The sequence below is a fragment of the Lissotriton helveticus genome, chromosome 10 (genome assembly GCF_964261635.1).
Source record: "Lissotriton helveticus chromosome 10, aLisHel1.1, whole genome shotgun sequence".
Classification (NCBI taxonomy): domain Eukaryota; kingdom Metazoa; phylum Chordata; class Amphibia; order Caudata; family Salamandridae; genus Lissotriton; species Lissotriton helveticus.
This window is the reverse complement of record NC_136071.1, coordinates 420,504,273-420,527,550: the sequence shown is the minus strand read 5'-3', so window position 1 is coordinate 420,527,550 and position 23,278 is coordinate 420,504,273. Positions and strand designations below refer to the sequence as shown.

The 23,278-nt window shown below is 45.7% G+C and overlaps 1 protein-coding gene across 2 annotated transcripts in view; it reads left to right on the top strand.

Annotated features, from left to right (window-relative positions):
* Positions 1 to 23,278, top strand: part of SEC14L5 (SEC14 like lipid binding 5) — a 792,673-nt gene that overhangs the window by 291,699 nt on the left and 477,696 nt on the right. For both annotated transcript variants that reach the window (XM_078664277.1, XM_078664278.1), the window contains exon 4: positions 8,916 to 9,047. In XM_078664277.1, the coding sequence (XP_078520403.1) occupies positions 8,916 to 9,047 (132 nt within the window). The remainder of the gene's footprint in view (positions 1 to 8,915; positions 9,048 to 23,278) is intronic.

The following is a 23,278-nucleotide window of genomic DNA, read 5'->3' as shown; positions in this document are numbered from 1 at the left end:
GGCGTCGTACGTCCGGCGGGAGGGGTGGCATCTGCGGGGGCCAGGGGTCCTGGCACTGGGCGCGGTCCAGGCGCCGACGGGCGTAGACGGGCTTACCTTTGGCGCACCTTTGGCGCACCTTCGGCGCTCAATCGGTGCTCCCGCTGCGCGCGTCCGCTGTGCGGTCGCTCTGGGGACGTCATAGGAAGGGAGCCGGTCGGGAGGGTCTGCGGGGAGGCGGGAGCGAGAGCCAATCGGCTGGCGGGGGGGGCGGGGCCGCGGGCTAGGGCGGTGGGAAAAGCTGGAGCGGGCTTGGCGGCCCTCGGGTGGCTGGGGCTGCGGGAGGCTGGTGTGGGCTCGGCGGCCCTCGGGTGGCTGGGGCTGCGGGAGCAGGCACAGGAGCTTGGGGGTGACCAGGCCGGAAGGCGCAGTGGTTCCCTTTATGCGGATGGCATTATACTATACGTACATAGACTGCAACAATCGGTAGACAGAACACTCCAAATCTTCAGTATTTTCAGAGATTGCTCGGGTTACCAGATTTAATAGGAAAATCGGTCCTAGTCCTCTGACAGGCAGCATCCCCAACCTGACCTCTAGATGCCAAGTCCCCATAGGAACTCTGAGTTTCAAATATTTGGGAATCGAGATGACCAGAGACCCACAAGAATTTCACCGTCTTAATCTAACACCACAGCTGCATAGATTAATAAAATATGTGAAACAGTGGTGTTTGCTTCCCCTTACACTTATGGGGTAAGCAGCCCTATACAAAACGATGACACTGCCCCGACATTTATATACCCTAAAAAACACACCCTATGAAGTTCCTCACACCTTCCTCTAGACGGCGGAGGCCGAGCTGCGCTCCCTGCTTTGGGGTGGGGAAGCCCCACATATAGCACTCCAGAAGTTACAGAGAGGAGTCTATGATGGAGGGGAGGTTTAGCCGTCCCCAATATCAAAAGTTACTATTGGGACTTGCAGTTAGTCACAGGGAATGAGTGGATGTTTGGGGCTTGAACTGACCCAGCATTGAGAATAGATACGGCAGTGATAGGAGGTGTTATGAAGGGGACAGCTAATTCATCAGGACCATTGAAAGTGAGGAAAGTATTGGGATGTACAGTGGAGTTGGAGGATGGTAGGCGATGAAATTTGAGCGGTGTAATTTTATGCAATGTGAAGGATGATATGATCCTGTTGAGTGGAAATGGGAAAGATGTGTCAGGTGAGTGCAGTGTTTATGTTCTGGGGAATGAAGTTGATGTAAATGCGGGAAGTAATGGTAGTGAGGTTGCAGGGAGTAGCCATGGTGAGAGAGGAAGGGTGAGTTCGTTTGGAAGTAATGGTGTTGGAAGTAATTGCTATGTATGACGAAGAGTAGGCACGAGGAAACCACCTGCTCCTTTTGATCATTATCAGTTAGGGTGGTTGAGCTTAAGATTTGTTATTATTTTCATAACAAAACTCTTATGATGGTTATGTGTATTTTGTTGCATTACAACATAGTTATAAGTGTCTATTGTTATTTATATTTTAAGTATTTTTGTTGTTGTTTTGTGGGGAGAAGATGTGTGGTATAGAGGCAGAATGTGGGAATAGCGGAATATGGAATGATAAGCCTAATGGGGTGGGTTTTAAGGTTGGCAGTAGGGTAAAGACAGTTGCAGGTGGTTAATATTGTCGCCACACGCTGGCCCCGCTCAGTGAGAGGAATTACTTTATTTGTTAAAGAAAGATTATATCCCCTACCTGGTGATGACCCTTGGCTTTCCCACAAAACTCCACAAAGAAAAGGCTTAAGTTCAAATATAGGGGCATATTTACAAGCCCCAATTGCCACCACAATGTCACTTTTCACGATGTTGTGGTGGCGATAGGGGCTTTGCCGTATTTACAAGGCAGTTTGTAAGCCACTTAACGTGGCTTAACCTTGTAAATAAGGCCCCCTTTCACGCTATACTAAGCATGAAAGGGGAGGGCAATGGATGTTGCATTGGGCGTTTCACCGCAACACCTATTGATTTTGATGCTGCCCCATATTTACAAGAGTGGCGTAAATATGGGTCAACGCCAAAATTAAGACCTGGGAACACCTGGCCTTACCCTGGAACAATGAGGAGAAATGTTTAATTTATCCTCATTTTTGCTGTTTTCATGTTATTATTATTATTATTATTATTGAGTTTTAATATAGCGCCTGGTTACCATTAGGCATCCCCGCGCTTGTCCAGGAAGAGACGCCACCACACTACGCACAAAGATTAGACAGGGAACAGGAAGGTTTTTAAAAGTTTACGAAACCGTAACAAGCTCGCTTCTGAACGCAAGTACAAAGGGAGGAAATTCCACAGGGTGGCCACGTTTACAGAGAATCTTCTGCCCCCGGTTCTTGCCTTCCTCACCCTCAAAACCTGCAGCAGATGTTGATGGTCAGAGCGAAGGGAGCGGGAGGACTTATAAGATTGGACCATATCCCCAAGGATGGGTGGGCCTTTCCCCTGTAGTATTTTGTGGGCTACACAGAGTGCCTTGAATTTCACCCTCTCTCTGACAGGCAGCCAATGTAGCGCCTTCAGCGCAGGGCGAGCCGACTGACGCCTAGGAAGATCCGTCAGGAGCCTAGCGGCCGCGTTCTGCACTTGCTGCAGTTTATTTACGGTGGATTCTGGGGCACCCAGAAACAGTACATTACTGAAGTCCAGCCGCGAGATGATAAGCCCCTGAATGAGTAACCTCCTGGAGGCCACTGGAAGGAGAGGTAGAATCTTCCGGGCTGATCGGAGCAGGCCGAAACACACGCCTGAGATCTTTTTTGCGTGTGTTTTGAAGGAAAGGTCCTGCTCAAGCCACACCCCCAGGCTCTTGATCTCCTGCTTGGGGGTGGGTACAGGTCCCAGACAGCTGGGCCAACTGCTAGGTGATAAAGAGGGAGGGGAATTCCCCAGCAGCATCAGTTCCGTCTTGGAGCCGTTGAGCTTGAGAGCTGAGCTGCACATCCACGTGAAGATCTTATCCAGACACGTGTGCAGCCGGTCGGGATGATGGGCCGACTGGGGAAGACCTACCACCAACTGGGTATCATCAGCATAGCTGATGATCTTGATACCCAGAGGCAGTACCACACTCTCCAGAGGGGCCATATAAATGTTAAATAAGGTGGGGCTCAGCGATGAGCCCTGTGGCACACCGCACTGGAGAGGTACTGAGGATGATTTCTCGTGGCCTTCCCACACCTCAAATGTCCGGCCTTCCAAGAAGGAAGCGAACCACTTGAGGGCCATCCCGGAGACCCCCACCCCCGACAGCCGTCGGAGAAGCACCTGATGGTCTACGGTGTCAAAGGCAGCACTGAGGTCCAGGAGGATCACTGCCACCGATCCCCCTGAATCTAAAATGCTCCTTGCATTCTCCACGACTGCCAGCAGGGCAGTGTCGGTCCCCTGACCGGGGCGGAAGCCAGTTTGGGAATTGCCCAGGAGGGAATTAGACTCCAAGAAGCCCGATAGGCGGCTATTCACCAGCTTCTCCGCCACCTTACTGAGGCCGGGGAGCAGGGAAATAGGCCTGAAGTTGGCAAGGTCGGCTGGGTCCAGGTTAGGCTTCTTCAAAAGGGCCTTCACAACCGCTCCTTTCCAGCTAGGAGGTACCACTCCTTGGGTAAGAGACAGGTTTATAAGGTCCGTCACTGGCCCACCGATGGTAGGGGCTACCTGCTTCAGATACTTCATGGGTGCAGGGTCTTTCGGGGAACCACTTTTCATGGTTGTCAGAGCTGTAAGGACTTCTTCCACAGTGACAGGACCAAAAGAGACCAGCTCTGCGGATCGCACCATGGTCTGAGGCCCTAGGCTACCATCCGCGGAAACATCCTCGGTTAGCCGGGGAAGAGATGCAAGGATGTTATCAATTTTAGTTTTGAAAAAGGAGGCCAGTTCCGAGCATTTCTCACGTGGGTCCTCGTGGATGACCTGAGGTTCGGGGGTTTTCAAAAGTTCTTTAATGACCCTAAACGATTCCTTCGAGGAGTTGGCCGCAGAGCCAATTCTCTCCGCAAAGAATCCAGATTTAGCTGCCCAAATAGCAGATTTGTAGATGCTAAGAGCCGACCGATATTCTCTCCGGCTCATTTCGCTCCAATCTTTCCTCCAGGTCCGCTCCAGCCTCTTGCAGCCCTTCCTCAATGTCCTCAACTCAGATGTATACCAGGGCGCAGATCCCACTCTCTTACCCCTAGTAAGTTGTTTCTTTTTGGGGAGGAGAGCATCCAGTGAGTTGGTGAGCCAGATGTTAAGATTCTCATCCGCCACTAGCGGGTTAGACCCAGGGGGAGGCCGTGACGCCTCCAGATGTGCCGCCCGCGTATCAACTGGGAGCCTAGACCAAGCTCTATCCATGGTGTAAACCCTAGGGGCCAGCGCAGGTGAGATGTCAAACTGCAACTGGGCAGGCACCATAAAGTGGTCTGTCCAAGGCAGAGCCAGCGGTGGAAGTGCTCTAAGGCCAACCGAGTTAGAAAATATAGGGTCCAACAGTGGCCTTTCCCATGTGTAGCACCCGAGTTAGCCAGATTGATCCCAAAGACTTTGAGATCGCCTAGCAGATCTACTCCCAGGGAATTGGAGGGGTCGTCCAGGTGGATGTTAAAATCACCTACGATGACAAAGTTACCGGTTAAGGAGGCAAGAAGTGCAGTTGTTTCTAGGAAAGAGTTGCCAACATTTCCCAGGGTTCCCGGTGGGCGGTAAATAAGCAAACCCGCCATAGATGCAGTAGGTGATAAACGGAGGGAGAACTGATAGCTCTCACAATCGCTCACCCCTCCATCCTGAGCCTTACAAACTAATGAGTCCCTATAGAGAATGGCGACTCCTCCTCCCCTTCCCACCGGCCTATCTCGAAGTGAAATGAGAAAGCCAGGAGGGAGTGCTCTGACCATGTCAGGGCCCGAGCTGGAGGTAATCCAGGTCTCAGTTAGAAATAACACATCCAGCTCGTGGTCCAAGATGAGGGAGTTGATCTCAGTAGCGTGACATGGTAGAGACCGACAGTTCAGTAATGCTATAGAGATCACTGACTTAGCAGAAGCCGTATTCTGACCCCCGATACAGGCCCTACACGGCAGAAATGGAAGCGATCCTTCCTGGGCGAAGTTGCAAGCATTAGAGTGGAGAGTCCGCCAGGACATGAGTTCCTCCCACCCATACCTGATACGCTCCGATGGTACAGGCATAAGGACCAGCCCTAAGCCCGTCTGGGCCCGGACGGGCACAGACGGGCTGGACTCTGGCGTGACTCCGGCGCGATTACGGCGCGCCCGCTGCGCGTCACCGCTGCGCGTTTCCATGCGAGGATTAAGTAGGGAGCTCGTGTGTCCAGGCGAACACTAGACTGCTGCCTCGAATGGCCAGTCACGTCCCAAACTCCACCCAAGATGGCCGACACGCTTTCCCCAAGACCAGCAACCCGCTAATGGCCCGCCAAACAGCGGTGAGGATCACCAAGTTAGAGTGCAGGTAAGCGCTCTAATAGCAATACAAAAAACGGCGATTAAGGCGGCAAATGCGGCGCGTTAAAACTGGGCAAAAAACAATACTACTTAGGATACAAAACAAGGGGAACAATTTAAAAGCGCAATCGCCTAAAATGCAGTAGTTATGCTAAGTAACGCTGGGAAGAGCAGGGCAGCGTCATGCAGGGAGCCTTGACCAAGGCCGACTCAGGGCACCAGCTCGCCTTAAGTAGGGAGCTCGTGTGTCCAGGCGAACACTAGACTGCTGCCTCGAATGGCCAGTCACGTCCCAACCTCCAACCAAGATGGCCGACACGCTTTCCCCAAGACCAGCAACCCGCTAATGGCCCGCCAAACAGCGGTGAGGATCACCAAGTTAGAGTGCAGGTAAGCGCTCTAATAGCAATACAAAAACCGGCGATTAAGGCGGCAAATGCGGCGCGTTAAAACTGGGCAAAAAACAATACTACTTAGGATACAAAACAAGGGGAACAATTTAAAAGCGCAAGCGCCTAAAATGCAGTAGTTATGCTAAGTAACGCTGGGAAGAGCAGGGCAGCGTCATGCAGGGAGCCTTGACCAAGGCCGACTCAGGGCACCAGCTCGCCTTAAGTAGGGAGCTCGTGTGTCCAGGCGAACACTAGACTGCTGCCTCGAATGGCCAGTCACGTCCCAACCTCCACCCAAGATGGCCGACACGCTTTCCCCAAGACCAGCAACCCGCTAATGGCCCGCCAAACAGCGGTGAGGATCACCAAGTTAGAGTGCAGGTAAGCGCTCTAATAGCAATACAAAAAACGGCGATTAAGGCGGAAAATGCGGCGCGTTAAAACTGGGCAAAAAACAATACTACTTAGGATACAAAACAAGGGGAACAATTTAAAAGCGCAAGCGCCTAAAATGCAGTAGTTATGCTAAGTAACGCTGGGAAGAGCAGGGCAGCGTCATGCAGGGAGCCTTGACCAAGGCCGACTCAGGGCACCAGCTGGCCTTAAGTAGGGAGCTCGTGTGTCCAGGCGAACACTAGACTGCTGCCTCGAATGGCCAGTCACGTCCCAACCTCCACCCAAGATGGCCGACACGCTTTCCCCAAGACCAGCAACCCGCTAATGGCCCGCCAAACAGCGGTGAGGATCACCAAGTTAGAGTGCAGGTAAGCGCTCTAATAGCAATACAAAAAACGGCGATTAAGGCGGCAAATGCGACGCGTTAAAACTGGGCAAAAAACAATACTACTTAGGATACAAAACAAGGGGAACAATTTAAAAGCGCAAGCGCCTAAAATGCAGTAGTTATGCTAAGTAACGTTGGGAAGAGCAGGGCAGCGTCATGCAGGGAGCCTTGACCAAGGCCGACTCAGGGCACCAGCTCGCCTTAAGTAGGGAGCTCGTGTGTCTAGGCGAACACTAGACTGCTGCCTCGAATGGCCAGTCACGTCCCAACCTCCACCCAAGATGGCCGACACGCTTTCCCCAAGACCAGCAACCCGCTAATGGCCCGCCAAACAGCGGTGAGGATCACCAAGTTAGAGTGCAGGTAAGCGCTCTAATAGCAATACAAAAAACGGCGATTAAGGCGGCAAATGCGGCGCGTTAAAACTGGGCAAAAAACAATACTACTTAGGATACAAAACAAGGGGAACAATTTAAAAGCGCAAGCGCCTAAAATGCAGTAGTTATGCTAAGTAACGCTGGGAAGAGCAGGGCAGCGTCATGCAGGGAGCCTTGACCAAGGCCGACTCAGGGCACCAGCTCGCCTTAAGTAGGGAGCTCGTGTGTCCAGGCGAACACTAGACTGCTGCCTCGAATGGCCAGTCACGTCCCAACCTCCACCCAAGATGGCCGACACGCTTTCCCCCAAGACCAGCAACCCGCTAATGGCCCGCCAAACAGCGGTGAGGATCACCAAGTTAGAGTGCAGGTAAGCGCTCTAATAGCAATACAAAAAACGGCGATTAAGGCGGCAAATGCGGCGCTTTAAAACTGGGCAAAAAACAATACTACTTAGGATACAAAACAAGGGGAACAATTTAAAAGCGCAAGTGCCTAAAATGCAGTAGTTATGCTAAGTAACGCTGGGAAGAGCAGGGCAGCGTCATGCAGGGAGCCTTGACCGTTGTGCGGCACACTTGGAAACAGCAAACGCCATTGATTATTTATATGCAGGAAGGTGTCCCTTCCTGCACATAAACAATCTTTTTTTTAAAAATGACATTTTGCAACTTCTATGTTTGCTGCATTAAGCAGCACACATAGAAGTTACAAAATTACATTTGAAGAATGTTTATGTGCAGGAAGGGAGACTTTCCTGCACATAAACAATCTTCCCCTGCAACGCAGACACATTGGCGCTAGGCAGCTGAATTTAGCACCAGCACAGAGAGGAAACGCAGGGCTGCACCATTTTGTTGTAAATATGCCCCATAGTTTCTAAAGGGAAGAGATGAAAACACTATCACGAGTTGTGAAATGTTGCTGGAATAGGTTTTAGCAGAAATTAGTTGCAGGTCAGAATTAACTAAAGTTGGGAACAATCAAACAATTTCTGCTCAGTGCACATTATAAAGAACTGATGTATTCTAAAACCACTATGATGTCTAGGGAATTAAGTCTGTTGTGGATGCACAAGTATCATTGTTGAACGCTATGCATCCGCCCATAGGGTGAGTAGATGTGCCACAGAGCCTTGTCTCAGACCCAGAATATGTTGCCAACGAGTATTTTTGCTGACAGTATTGATCTTCAGTCAATACCGTCAAACAGGCTGTCCACGTTTGAAGCTACTGCAGTTAGGCCACTTTGGCACCAACAAGACTTTGATTAAGAGAGGTCCTTACATTCCACTGCAATGAGATTCACACATTACCAATATTTTTGAATCTATGTATGGATTCCCAATATGCTATAAAAATCACACTGGCAAACTAATCAAATCTGTCATTCTGACATCAGCACATTCCCATCATGATTCCTAGCCGGGGTACCCAATACTGATGCGTGCATGATTTTAGTTGAACTTGCATTTGTACCTCTAGGCAGCAACACGTCACAATAAGTATGTTTATCAAGTGGTTGAAGCTTACCTGGATCCACAAGGAGACGTACTTGGAAGTCATTGGCTTATGGAGGATTGTGAGTCCGAACCTGTATATAATTGGTTTATAAGTGGAGTAATATCTGACCTGCATGCTGTTGGGGTATGGTTGTCATTAGGCCAGATTTGGTAGGGGATGGAAAGATATGATGGGCTACATATTGTAGGGCTCAAACAAGATAGACACTACATGGTCTACTTCAGAACTTCATGGGAGCGCTAAGCTTGTCTCCTTTGGTATCTAAGCAATATTTCTGTGATTCCCAATACCCTGCCCAAGCATGTCAAGTGTGCATTTGCTGTATTAATGTGCTGCCTTTTTTAACAGATCGCCGGTGTGGAGTTCATTTTCTTCATTCAGAAGAACACACTGAACTGGAAGGAGCGAACGTTGAGGATCGAGGCATGCAATGAGACATTTGCTAGTCGTGTCTTTGTCCATGAGACCTGCAGCTATTTTGTAAGTATAAGATACAATGATGTATCATTTTTCCTGAGAGTGTCAGCCTTGCTGTAGCTAAAGACCATTTACAGACCATGGGGCCTGGCTGGTTTTTACCTCCTTGAGTAAAGGTACATCTGTTGTAATATTTTTGGACAGGGCAGAAAAGGAAGTGCGCTCAATCTAGGAAATTGCAGGCAGTGTTATTTTGGAGGCAGAATGGCAACTATGTTGTTAGTACAGGAATGTTCTATGCATGGTATTAAGACATGTTCCCCTACTGAGTGGCTCTGCATGTGAAACTGGTACCCTGACTTTTAATTTTGGTTCCGAATTTCTGCTAACCTATTGTGTGGGCAAAGGCACTATGTTTTTCCTTGATAATTCAAGGATCAGAACTTGATCTATGACCTGGACAGGCAAAACAAGAATACCGTCATGGTGAACAGTGGACTAATGCTCCTGTTAAGGATTCATCAAGTAAAGTGGTGGTGGCAGTGTACACTGTTTCCTTATTTACAGTATGACCAGATCTTTTTGTCTGTGTGAGAGCAGCCTACTTGCCATTTTATAGTGAAATGCAGTTGTTATTTGAGACCCAGAACTTTGTGCTGAGATCCCATATGCATGTTGAGTACTGGTGCATGTTTAATGTGCCTGTGATATATGTATCGTTTTAGACCCATGTGCATGAGTCTGAGTACTTAAGCCAGTGAGATCCTTTTTGGATGTCCCTAGTATTTAATGACACAAAATGGATGAGGCAGATTGCTTCCTCAGACAGTAGAACTGTATTTTCTGTATTCCTGTTGCTTAAGAGTGGAGACCCAGACACTTATGTGCACAGGAATCGGACAGGGCTACTTTTAGAAATTCCAAGAGGTCCTAGTTAGCAAGGGACTGCTGATTAGTTATTCCTGCCCACTGTGATTTGGTAGTTGGTAGGAGTGTGGGTTGAGACCAATCTCTACTGTTTAAGGAGAGGATGTTTCTAGTCCAGGCCTTTCATTTTGCCTGTTCCTGGTAATTGCTTCAGGAAGTCAGATGACAGTCAGTTGCAAAGATTCCGCACTTCTTTGTGCCCATGTTGTGGGTATTCCTGCTTGGAGCCAGTCCCAGTATTGCCTACTGAGAGAGGTGTCATTTCATACAATGGCAGTATTTGGAGATCAGCCTGATAGGGACACATGAAAGAGAGCCACCCCAAACTGGATCTAAGTCTTGAGACAATGATCCATATCAGTTGTCTTGTAAATGTGTATAAAAGTGGATTTGAGACCAGTGTTCATGGTTCCAGTCCAATTTTCTTCTTGTCTTAAGCAGGGTACCCAAAGACCTGTTGTAATCAAGATCAGTGTCTGCCTGACAAGCATTTTCCCAGAGATAACAGGATATCACCTGAACTCACCACTTTCTGCTAGAGGAGCAGAAAATCTGCCTGAAGAAATCTAGGAATGTGTCTGACTGGTGAGGGAGGGATGGAATGTGGCTGGCCCTGCAGTAGATACGACTGTCTATGAAGGAGAGGTCCAACAAGTTAAGCCCAGAATGTTCCCAGCATGAGGAGCACCCAGAGGAAGCAGACAAACCTAAAAGAGTGATCCAGCAGTGACCTGTGCTTATAATGGATCTTTTCCTACATCCTAGTAGAGAAGGAATAGTAATAACAGGGTCCAGACCTCAACCAAATGGAGGATGTTTACCGGAGAAGGGGAGGAAAGGGGGAGTGCAGTGCCTCATGATTTTTAGTGCAACATATGACAACCCTGTAGAGCGGGTCAATTACATTGAACAGTATTTAAGGGCTTATTTACAATCCTATTGCGTAGCCGGTGCATTACTTTTATTGCTGCACTAGCAGCGCAATGGGCTTCCCCATATTTACAAGACCCTGAATGACTTGTCATGGCCTTGTAAATATGTTTTCCTTTCTCACATAACTCTGCATGAAAGGGGAGTTCCATGGGTGTTGCTGTGGGTGTTCCCATTTTCCTTAGTAACATTCAGCACACAGAATATATTAGAGTGCTGACTATGCATGATTATGATGCACTCCTACAGTATCTCAGAAAGGGATCAAAATTACACTGCTCAATTTCACCTCTCTGGTGGCATATCAAGCCATCACAAAATCTCTTAACCTTATCTCTTGATCTTATCAGATTAGCCAAGTTAAACCCCTGTTGTGGCGACCGTTGTTTGCTTGAACTTTTCCAAATGCTTCATTCCATTGTAATATTCATTCTGCTCCCTAACTCTGTATTCCCTTTTTTAAGAGACTCCTTTCTTTGCATTGTTTTTCCTATACACCTTCACACTCACAATCAAGACTACTGCACAGACGGCAATAATCAGCAGTGGTCTCAAACTGGAAACAACTATACTACTTCCCAAATCTGCAAACCGCCTACCTATAGCACTAAATCCATGTCCACCTGAATTCCAAACACCTTCTGTGGCCAATCCACTCAATTCATTATGTATGTCAGTAATATTCTTTATGTACTTCTGTAATTCCTTACTTTTGTCTGTGATGTAAGTGCAACACTGTTCTTTTTTTTAAAGTATCTTTATTGGCATTTTTAAATGATCATACAGTGGATGTAAAAAGAATAACCAAAAAAATCAAAACATAGAGCACCATCAACAAGTGTACCACTGTTCAACCTTCAACATCTGGTAGAGTCCACCCTCCATTGCAAGCAGAATGTCTAATGCCAGAGTTCTGCATAACCATAGCCCTAATAGCAACCATCTCAGTATTAATAAACAATAAAGCTCCAGCCTTACTAGTAGACAATTTATCAACTGCAATGGAAAGTTTTCTGATCTTAATGTCATTCAATATCACCCCTATATTTGGAATTATAAGAATGATGGCACCAAAAATATCTCACGCAATCTCTCAAGCACTGGCACCTCGTTTGGACCTAGATTTCTCCTTCCAAACAGGATGATCACAATTCTCCACAAGATAAATCTTTGGAATCACTACACCTACATTACATGTGTTCGGTAACCTAAAATAAGCTTTCTTGCCACCAATAAAATAAACCACAGGAATGACAAGGTCAGTTCCATCCGGGAACAATTTCTAAGAACCTCAAATCTCAAAGGTATGATCACACTCACTTTCCCCTACAGGAATAGTATTGTATGTATTTCCATCATGGTGAGCACACAATTTTCCTTGGAGTTACACATCTAATGTCAATGCTCCAGTATTTCCTGCTGCTTGATGATTACCTCTTCCTGTGACCACCTCATAACACAACTTCCTTCAGCTGCATTAGCTTTTACAGCTCTATATCTATCTTCTACTTGATCTAAGAATTTATTTTTGATGTCAGTAAGAACACAGGGCAAATTATACCTATGTCCATAAGCAGTATCTAATGTTTAGTAGATGTTTATCTGGGCTAAATATCTACTAATAGTTTCAGCAACCTGAGCATACAAATGACGATTTAAAGGTTTGAACAGTGAATCTTCTCAAAAATCCAAATCACAATTAGAATTATTTGCTTATGTATACTCCTTATGTGTATATTTTCACATGTTTTATTTTTTTAATTGTTCCTTAACCCTTACTCCCCTTTTCATTTATCTGTAAGAATGTGTATACAGCTGTTTATCTCTTAAAACTCCTAATAAAAAACTTTTGAACAGAAAAAAAAGAATAATAATATTGAAAATGACATTTCCAAAGGAAATACTCAACAATAAGCTATATGTAATGCCATATGTCAATGGAATGCGGTGGTATGTGATACTCTCATCTACTGAAGCAGGTCACTGCATACAAACAATCCCTTGCTTCAATTGTGTTAACATACTGATAAAGGTGCTAGCTGCTGCAGGGTTTCACTATCAATGGTTGCATTATACTGATAAAGCAGGTTAGTATAAACATTTAATGCATAATCTCCTCTAAGTAAATCAGCATGAAAAGGCTGCCCTTCTAATAAATATACACATCCATCTATTTTGTGTTATGATTTCTGCTCAGATGTATGTTTCAAGATAATCCTGCCCTAGTGAAAGGCTCCTTTATACAAAATGCATTAAGAGGTAGGACTTTGGAATTATATAGATTAAGCTTACAACCTGATACCGCAAAGGTTTCAGATTCAAAAACAAGTTTATTTAGACAATTGTCCATAAAACATTCTAAAAAATACATATTAATTAAAACCTTTAAATGAATGAACCCCCTCCTCACCACCCCATCCCCATTACATTTAATTTTTTAAAATTCTGTTTAACAGATCGTAGGAACCGAGCAATCCCAACTGCCACATCTAAATATAGCATCTCAGACAGTAACTCCACCGCCTTGTTCCTATAAAGAGCATCATATTTAAAAAACAGAGGTCTTAAAAACCTAATCCGATATGTGAAATAAAAAGTGCAGTCCATAAGAATATGAGTAATAGTGCATTTGGCTTTCAAAGGGCAGGGACAAAAACCACTATTATTTTGCACCCCTGTCTTATATGGGTGGGATGACTAGATTGGATTACATCCCACCCGAACACTTAGGATTTCTTTTCTCAAACCTGGATCTGGTAACTGTGATAGGTAAGGGAAAACACCATCCTGACCAAGTGAAGCTAACGAGAAGCTAATAGATGATTTCTTCTTTAAGTATAATAAATCACTTTTTTGTGACGCCATAGCAGCAGATTCTCTCAATTTTCGTTTCCCGGGAAAGGTGAGCCAAGATGTGACTGTACCACTATTTAAATGGCAATTCTTCATTGCGGTCATTCTGGATCTAACCACCTTTGCCCACAACCTTTCGCTGCTTTGGCTCTCTTCCCAGCACAATATGGATACTTTGGCCACCTCATCATTTTCCAACAGGTTGTGGAAGTACCTGAGAGCCCGAGTGGTGGCCGCCATGTTCCAAGATACCAGACTGAACTCTCTCCTTATAGCCTGGACCATGGTGCCTTGTGGGAGTGATAGAAGTCTTTTTAATACTACCCCTTCCAGTCTGTCCCATTCTTAGGTTGGATCAAGAGAGAATATCTCTCCTCCATATAGGCCTATTGGTGGAATCTTCCCTTCATAGGCCTTTAATAACGGGATATGAGACAGGCCCCCAAATCTACCATTAAAACCAGATAAACAGCTTGCCTGCAAAAGGGCCTTCTGCCTAGTGGCATCCCAATGTGCGCTCCAATTCAGATTTTTCCTAAATGTAAAACCCAGGTATTTGTACTGATCCACTTGTTCCACCACCTGAGAATCAAGATACCAGGAAAAATTCTGCACTTTTTTCCCAAAAACCATAATCTTCGTCTTTTCCAAATTAATACTAAGCTTGTTCTGCTTACTATAAGAGGCCAATGCGTTGATTTTCCTCTGCAGACCAATTGGAGTGTAGTCCATTAATACCAAATCATCTGCATAGAGCAGACAAGCAATATGCTGATCCCCAATTTTAGGCGAAAAGGACTTTGATTGGGAAATAGCTGTTGTGAGGTCGGCCAAAAATAGACTAAAAGTAGGGGTGCTAAAACGCACCCCTGATGCAGGCCATTGTCGATAGAGATTCTCTGGGACAACCGTCCTGACTTGTCTAACTCCACCGTAGCCCAATTGCCAGAGTGCAGGGATTTAAGAGCCCCTAGAAGGTGTAGTGGTAATTCCCAAGCAGCAAGTTTTCCCCATAAAATATCCCTGTCAACAGAATCAAAGGCTGTCCGGAAATCTACAAAACAACTGCACAGTCTTTGATTTTCCTCCACTGCCTTTCGAGTAATAGCCCACAAAGCAAAGCAGTGGTCTATGGTTGAATGACCCTCCCGAAAGCCCCCCTGTTCTAAAGGATTTCTCTTAGTTTCAATGGCCCATTCTTCAAGTTTGGCTAAAATAATCTTGGAGAATATCTTTAATGAAATGTCCAAAAGGCTTATAAGCCTGTAATGCATTGGGTCTGTACCGCTTCTTTTTTTAAATTTCTGCTCAGATGTATGTTTCTTTTCTTTGACATTAGTTGAAACCAAATTTAATCCTACAATTTACGCTATCAATCCTTACACTACAAATATTAATATCGTAGCTATTATGTGCATATGTCTATGACTAGTATTATTAGTTTCCATACTATTTAGACCCAGACCGAGTATGTAGAGAAATAGCAGCCACAGAAACTTCTCTGTTGTTCTCCACTCGTGCAAATAGTAAAACTGTTTTTATTTGTGCTGAACTTTATTACATAATATGTACAATCTTTGTGAGGTTTTCTTAGCCATACCCCGTGTTCTTCTAAATTTTGAGCTGAATTTTTATTCTTCTTTCACTGAGGCCTAGGCATTCTTCTTTTAAGAAACTCAACAAAGTTCCTTAGTCATCTCTAACAATATGGGGATCAAATTCTTTAAAAAGCTTACACAATCTCATTACTCTCAATCCACCAAGAAGCACAGGAAACTCTTCTGAATTTAGATAGGGAAATTCAGTCTCATTCAGCACTAAGTTCCTCAAAGCACTCAGACTTGTAGGATAAGGAAGTGCAAATGTAAAGCGACAGCACTGAGGGCCAGATGTATGGCCATTCCATTTTGTGAGTCGCAAATTGCGATGTTTTGCGGCTCACAAAATGGAACGTATAACACTGTCTCCAGCACTATTTGCAATTCCTAATGGGGTTATTAATGACTTACCTCATTAATATTAATGAGGTAGATCGCAATTTGCGACCTCTTAAGAATCTCACATATCACAGGGATGGTGGCCTGCTGGAGACAGCAGACCATCATGTCTGTGTTTGCTTTTTTAAATAAAGTAAAACATTTTTTCAAATGCAGCCCATTTTCCTTAAAGATAAATGGGATGCGTTTAAAAGAAAAAAATGAAACGTTTTCTTTAAAATTTTCAAGGGCTGGCAGTGGTCCATGGGACCACTGCCTGCTCTTAAAAAATATTTTTGCAACTGTTCACAAAGGTTCTCATTTGCTACTGGATTACCACCTACTTGAAGTAAGTGGTAACTGCGATTGTTTTACAGTTTGCAGTCGCAAAACACTTGTACATAGCAGTGCCACTCTCTATTAGGAAGGAACGCCCTTGGCATGCTCGTTCCTAATTGCGGCTTGCAAATGCACATTTGCGAGTCCATAATAGGTTACCGATTCGCAAAAAAGGGTTAGTACATTCCACAACCCTTTTAGCAGTCACAAACAGGCCAATTACCCATTTGCGACTGCTAAAAAAAGTCGTACATCGGGCGCTAAGTTTATAAAGTCGCATTTGAATCCCCACTATTATTCTGAAATATCCAGAAGTCACACTCATTGTCATCAGTAGCAAGATAGTTTACTCAGTAGAAGAATACCTCCAACAAGGCACCCTTGATCTATTATATCCTCTGAGATTTGATCCTTCACTTTCATTTCCAACTCTGCTCATTTTTGCCAGATGCATCAGATAGGGGTGTAAGAATTTTTTCAGAGGATAACTTCAACCTTCTTTCTTTACTCTTTGGCCAGCTTTCTTCCACCACTACTGGTGATCCCATAGCTCCAGTTTACTCATTGGAGTCAGAATCGGATTCATTCACCACCACAGCATAAACTTCTTCTAGTTCAGATTTAGTTTCAGATTTGTTGTGACCCCCTCCGATTTTTCAAGTGCTGAAGATTCTTTCTGGTCCCCCACACCTTGGCTGACCTCTTGCTGTATTCTTTCGACCACTGCTGGTGTCTCTTCTGGGAGAGGTGCTGTTAATCGTTTAAGGGGAGACAGAACTCTATGACTGTGGGATGCATGCACCCAATTAGGGTATCCACCTCACTTCACAGCAATTGTACTGACCAAAATCACTAGATATGGGCCACGCCAATGAGGCTCGAGGCAGTTCTTTTTCACATGTTTTTTCACCATAACCTATTCACCAGGATTAAGTCATGCCACTACTCCGCTAGTCCGGTCGGCTTCTACCCAACATGAAAAGATGCGCACAGCTACTAGAATGACCCTCAATCCATTGCATACTGACATTTTAACAAAATCCAGCAGCATTCTCTTGAAAAGACCTCAAGATCTGCCCATGTGACTCAGTGTAACAGCAGTTAGCTTCCCCACATTCATTTGCTGGCAAATCACACATCTATAACACAATGCCTCACTCATCGCTTGTAACTTCAGGTTAAATCAAGTCTGCCTAAACAACCTCACCATGGCATCCGTTCCTCCAAGCATTGACCCATGATAATACCTCATCATTGGTTGCAGTAAACTATTAGGCAGTACTGGACCTCCTTCTCCTAAAACCCAGATATTATCATCTCCTTTCACACATCCTTCCCTGATCCTATCTTGCTATTCCTCCTCAGTAACTTTGTCTTTTATCTCTTTACTTACTCCCATGTATCAGCATTTGTCATTGAGAGGTTGAAATTGGTTTCATTAGCTCCCTCATTTGTATATTTACCATTGAAAGTGCAAACGTTTAATGCACAATAACGTGCCTGTTCATCTGCGTAGCTGTTTCCAATTGTCACAAAATAATTTCCTTTACAATGGGCAGAACATTGAAAGAGGGCAACTTTGGCTGGCCTTTGTAGGCCCTTTAACAGTTTTCTCACATTTTCTCCATTGTGGATTGGGGACCCTGACATGGTCTACATCCCCTTTGAGACCATAACTGTAAGAATTCATGAATTACACCAAACACATATTGACTATCGGTGAATATTGTCACCTTCTGGTCTGAAACACAGCATGCTCTGGACAGATCAATCAGTGCTGCCACCTGCACGGAGAATACTCCTTATTCTAGGAAAAAAATTGTCTACAATCCAGCAACAGTCTCAAGAAAATAATCTAGTCTAATTACAATAGGAATATGGGGGTCCGTTAGTTTCCAGCCCTTTCTTTGTGGTAGGCCATAGGTGGAGAGAGAATAAGTAATGTAACCTCAGCTATTAATCTCAAACTGTCCTTAAAAATTTTCCTTTTGGTTTTGCAAAATGAAAATTCAACCACAGTAACTACACTGCACCTGTACTTAGTAATTTATTCCCATCGTTATGGTCCAGCAGCTGCCCTGAGTTTAGTCCCCAGTGGAATTAAAATAGTATTTTGGGTCCCCAGTCACTGTCCTGCGCCTGCTGTGTTTTGCCCCAGCGGTGTTAGAATAGTAATTTGAAACCCACATCATGGTCCAGCATCTGCCATGAGTTTTGCCCCAGTGGAGTTAGAATAGTAATTTGTGTCCCCAGTCACTGTCCATCGCTTGCCCTGTGTTTTGCCCCCAGCAGTGTTAGAATAGTAATTTAAAACCCACATCATGGTCCATCACATGCCCTGAGTTTTGCCCCCAGTGGAGTTAGAATAGTAGTTTGTGTCACCAGTCACTGTCCAGTGCCTGCCCTCTGTTTTTCCTCCAGCAGTGTTAGAATAGTAATTTTAAACTCACATCATGGTCCCTCACCTGCCCTGAGTTTTTCCCCCAGTGGACTTAGAATAGTAGTTTGTGACCCCAGTCACTGTCCAGTGTCTGCCCTGTGTGTTGCCCCAGCAGTGTTAGAATAGTAATTTAAAACCCACATTATGGTCCATCACCTGCCCTGAGTTTTTCCCCCAGTGGAGTTAGAATAGTAGTTTATGTCCGCAGTCACTGTCCAGCACCTGCCATGTGTTTGGCCCCAACAGTGTTAGAATAGTAATTTAAAACCCACATCATGGTCCATTCCCTGCCCTGAGTTTTGCCCCCAGTGGACTTAGAATGGTAGTTTGTGTCCGCAGTCACTGTCCTGCGCCTGCCATGTTTTGCCCCAGCGGTGTTAGAATAGTAATTTAAAACCCACATCACGGTCCAGCATCTGCCCTGAGTTTTGCCCCCAGTGGAGTTAGAATAGTAATTTGCGTCCCCAGTCTCTGTCCAGCACCTGACCTGTGTTTTGCCCCCAGCTGTGTTAAAATAATCATTTAAAGCCCACATCATGGTCGAGCACCTACCATGAGTTTTGCCCCCAGTGGAGTTAGAATAGTAGTTTGTGTCCCCAGTCACTGTCCTGCGCCTGCTGGTTTTTGCCCCAGCGGTGTTAGAATAGTTATTTAAAACCCACATCATGGTCCATCACCTGCCCTGAGTTTTGCCCCCAGTGGATTTAAAATAGTCGTTTGTGTCCCCATTCACTGTCAAGTGCCTGCCCTGTGTTTTGCCCTCAGTAGTGTTAAAATAGTCATTTAAAAGCCACGTCATGGTCCAGCACCTGCCCTGGAGTTTTACCCCCAGTGGAGTTAGAATACTAATTTGTATCCCCAACCACTGTCCAGCACCTGACCTGTGTTTTGCCACAGCAGTGTTAGAATAGTAATTTAAAATCCACATCATGGTCCAGCACCTGCCCTGAGTTTTGCCCCAGAGTAGTTAGAATAATAATTTGTGTCCCCAGTCACTGTCCATTGACTGCCCTGTGTTTTGCCCCCACCAGTGTTAGAATAGTAATTTGAAACGCACATCATGGTTTATCACTTGCCCTGAGTTTTGCCCCCAGTGGAGTTAGAATAGTAGTTTGTGTCCCCAGTCACTGTCCAGTGCCTGCCCTGTGTTTTGCACCCAGCGTTTTTAGAATAGTGATTTAAAACCCACATCATGGTCCATCACCTGCCCTGAGTTTTGCCTCTAGTGGAGTTAGAATAGTAGTTTGTGTCCCCAGTCACTGTCAGGCGCCTGCCCTGTGGTTTCCCCCGAGCGGTGTTAAAATAGTCATTTAAAGCCCACATAATGGTCCAGCACCTGCCCTGAGTTTTGCCTCCAGTGCAGTTAGAATAGTAGTTTGTGTCCCCAGTCACTGTCCAGCGCCTGCCCTGTGCTTTGCCCCCAGCGGTGTAAGAATAGTAATTTAAAACCCACTTCATGGTCCAGCACCTGCCCTGAGTTTGGCCCCAGTGGAGTTAGAATAGTAGTTTGTATCTCCAGTCACTGTCCTGCGCCTGACCTGTGTTTTGCCCCCAGCAGTGTTAGAAGAGTAATTCAAAACCCATATCATGGTCTATCACCTGCCCTGAGTTTTGCCCCCAATGGTGTTTATTTATTTATTTATCCAACTTCTTAAGCGCACTACCACCTAACAGGCATCTTGGCGCTGGTAACTCTGAGACCATGTCAGCACAGGAGGGAGTTAAAGCGCAGGGCTAGCTCATAGGGAATAGCCAGGTTTTAAGGTTTTTCTGAACGCAAGCAGCTCCCCATGTTGCCGCAGTACAGGAGGTAGAGTGTTCCACAGCCTAGCTGCCGCCACCCCAAATCTTCCGCCCCCTGCCCTGACTTTGTTGAAACGTGGTACTTTTACTAACAGTCCTTTCGAAGAGCGAAGCTCTCTGCCCGGAACGTACCACTCAAACATTTGCTGAAAGGGGATTGGACCTTTTCCGTGCAGGGCTTTAAAGACTAGGCACAGAGATTTAAATGTAACTCTCTGTGCCACTGGCAACCAGTGCAACTCCGAAAGTGCTCCAGAGGCAGAGGTCCGCCTTGACCAGCCCAGTACCAGCTTAGCCGCAGCAGATTGAACCCGCTGGAGCCTGTCTAGCAGAAATTTGGGGGATCCAAGGAGTAGAGCATTACAGTAGTCTACCCGACTGAGTATGGTACTGCGTGCAATTAGGGCACGGGCTTGAGATGGTAGGAGGGGAAAGATCTTCCTCAAAGAGCGCAGAATCCCCAGACAGCAGCTCACCACTTTCCCCACATGCACCTCCAGAGAGAGGTCACAATCAAATGTGACCCCTAGGTTGCGAACTGTTTTTACCGGCAAGCCGGGGTTGGGGAACTCTGGTGGCCACAAATTCATGGGCGGCCCTTCCCTGTTCTTATACGTTGTAACATCCAGCAGTTCAGTCTTTGCGATGTTAAATTGTAGGGAATTCTCCTTCAGCCATTGTGTCATGTCTCCTAAACATCTATGAAACTCTTCTGCTGAGATGGACTGCTCTCCCTCCAGGGAGAGAATGAGTTGAGTGTCATCAGCGTAATTGATGACTTTGATGTTATAACACTTGATGATCTTCAGCAGCGGTCTCAAATAAACATTAAAGAGAATGGGGCTGATGGCCGAGCCCTGAGGTACCCCATGAGGAACAGGAGTAAAGGCAGATTGGTAGGGGGGAAGGGATACTGCTTGCTGTCTCCCTGGGAGAAAGGAGTGGAACCATCTCAGGGCCACCCCCGTGACTCCTACCTCACTCAGCCTCCTCAACAAGATGTTATGGTTGACCGTATCGAAGGCGGCAGACAGGTCAAGCAGAATCAGCACTGCTGCCTGATCCCTGTCTGCCCGCCTCCGAAGCTCATCCATGACGGTCACCAGAGCTGTCTCCGTTCCATGGGCTGGTCTGAAGCCGAATTGCTCCTCCTCCAGAAGTTTAACCCGTTCCAAGTGTGCGGACAGTGTGCCACTCACTGCCCGTTCCACTACCTTGGCTGGGAAGGGGAGGAGGGAGATAGGTCTAATGTTTTTCAGGCATTCAGGATCCAGGGAAGCTTTTTTTAGCAAAGGTGTTACAAGTGCCTGCTTCCACAAACTGGGAACCGCCCCATCTGCCAGAGACTGGTTGCAGATCTTACACAACAGTGGGAAGAGCTCCACCCCGAATTCCTTCAAGTTCTTACAAGGTAATGGGTCAAGGGGGGAGCCTGATACAATACTCTCTGCTGACCTGCAGAAGTCCTCAAGCTGGATAGGAGGAAACTCCGAAAGAGCCTCCCAGAAAGACTCCTTAGAGCTGTCATTCTCCAACGGCCCACTCCTGTCCTCAATAGGGGCCAACTGTTCAATTATTACTTCCAGAGGCTCTGATTCCTTCCCTAGTTCCTCAATATTAGAGGCCACTTTGTTACAAAAAAAGCTGGCCAGGTTATCACAGAGCCTCTGAGATGGCAAAATATCATTGGCACAGCACTCCGGATTTGTCAGAGTATTGAGAATTTTAAAAATGCAGCGGGAGCTATTAGAGGCTCTGAGAATCGCAGAGGCGAAAAAGTCAGCCTTCGTTCTTTTTATGACCTTCCTGTAGTGTTAGAATAGTAGTTTGTGTCCCTAGTCACTGTCTAGCGACTTCCCTGTGTTTTGCCCCCAGCAGTGTTAGAATAGTAATTTAAAACCCACATCATGGTCCAGCACCTGCCCTGAGTTTTGCCCCCAGTGGTGTTTGAATACTATTTTGCGACACTAGTCACAGTCCAATTCCTGCCCTGTTTTTTGCCCCCAGCGCTGGTAGAATACTAATTTAAAACCCACATCATAGTCCAGCTGGAAACAGCAATTACAAACAAAACTTTTACACCACATGCCATTACAAAGCATGCCATCACAAGTACCATCACAACTCTATGCCATTACAGCGCATGTCATTACAACACATATGCCTTTACTACGCATGCCTTTACATTGAATTTCATTGTAAAGTCATGAATGGATAAAGACATATGATTTTTACATCTAAGTAAATGGTAACTCTACAGGGTTTAGGGAGACTTTGAGTTTTGGGGTAGTAAGGATAATTTTAGGTTTTAGTGTGGGTAAGTATTTTGGGGTGCCTAGGGTAATGGTAGGGTTTTAGGGGGGGTATGGGTATTGTGCTGTGGAGGATAATTTCAGGGTTTTGAGGGGGATTGAAAAAATGTTGTATATATCAGGTCTATTATTAACCGCAACTGGCCAATAGTCCTCACGGATGCTGTTTTAGCACCAGATCTTTCTGACAGCCCCACCACCACATTTAGAAAAAGCATCTCTATGAGAAATAAAATTGTGAAAAAAAAGACCAGAAACCCTAACAAAAAAAACTACCTGGTTGCAACCCAGACAGGATTTCTACAAGTGCTCTTCATGTAGGGCATGCAAATTTGGAATTACCATCACCAAATATATGACCCCTTTCAGCCCTATTGAACAAAGGATTCAAGGCAATTACAACTGCAAAACCGAGTACGCTGTGTATGTCCTGACATGCACCTGTGGCCTAAGATATGTAGGCAGAACCAAGTTACAGGTGCATGTGAGAATACTGCAACATCTTCGAGCAATTGTCAACAACAACACAGCTAACCCGTTAGCCAGACACTTTAAGGCAGTGCATGGCAATGATCTAAAATGCCTTCAGTATTTTGTCATTGCAGCTATTCCGAACCACCCGAGAGTGGGCAATCAGGAAAGGTCTCTAAGACAATTGGAGACCAAAATCATTTTAGAACTTGATAGCAAACATCCATGTGGGCTTAACAACAC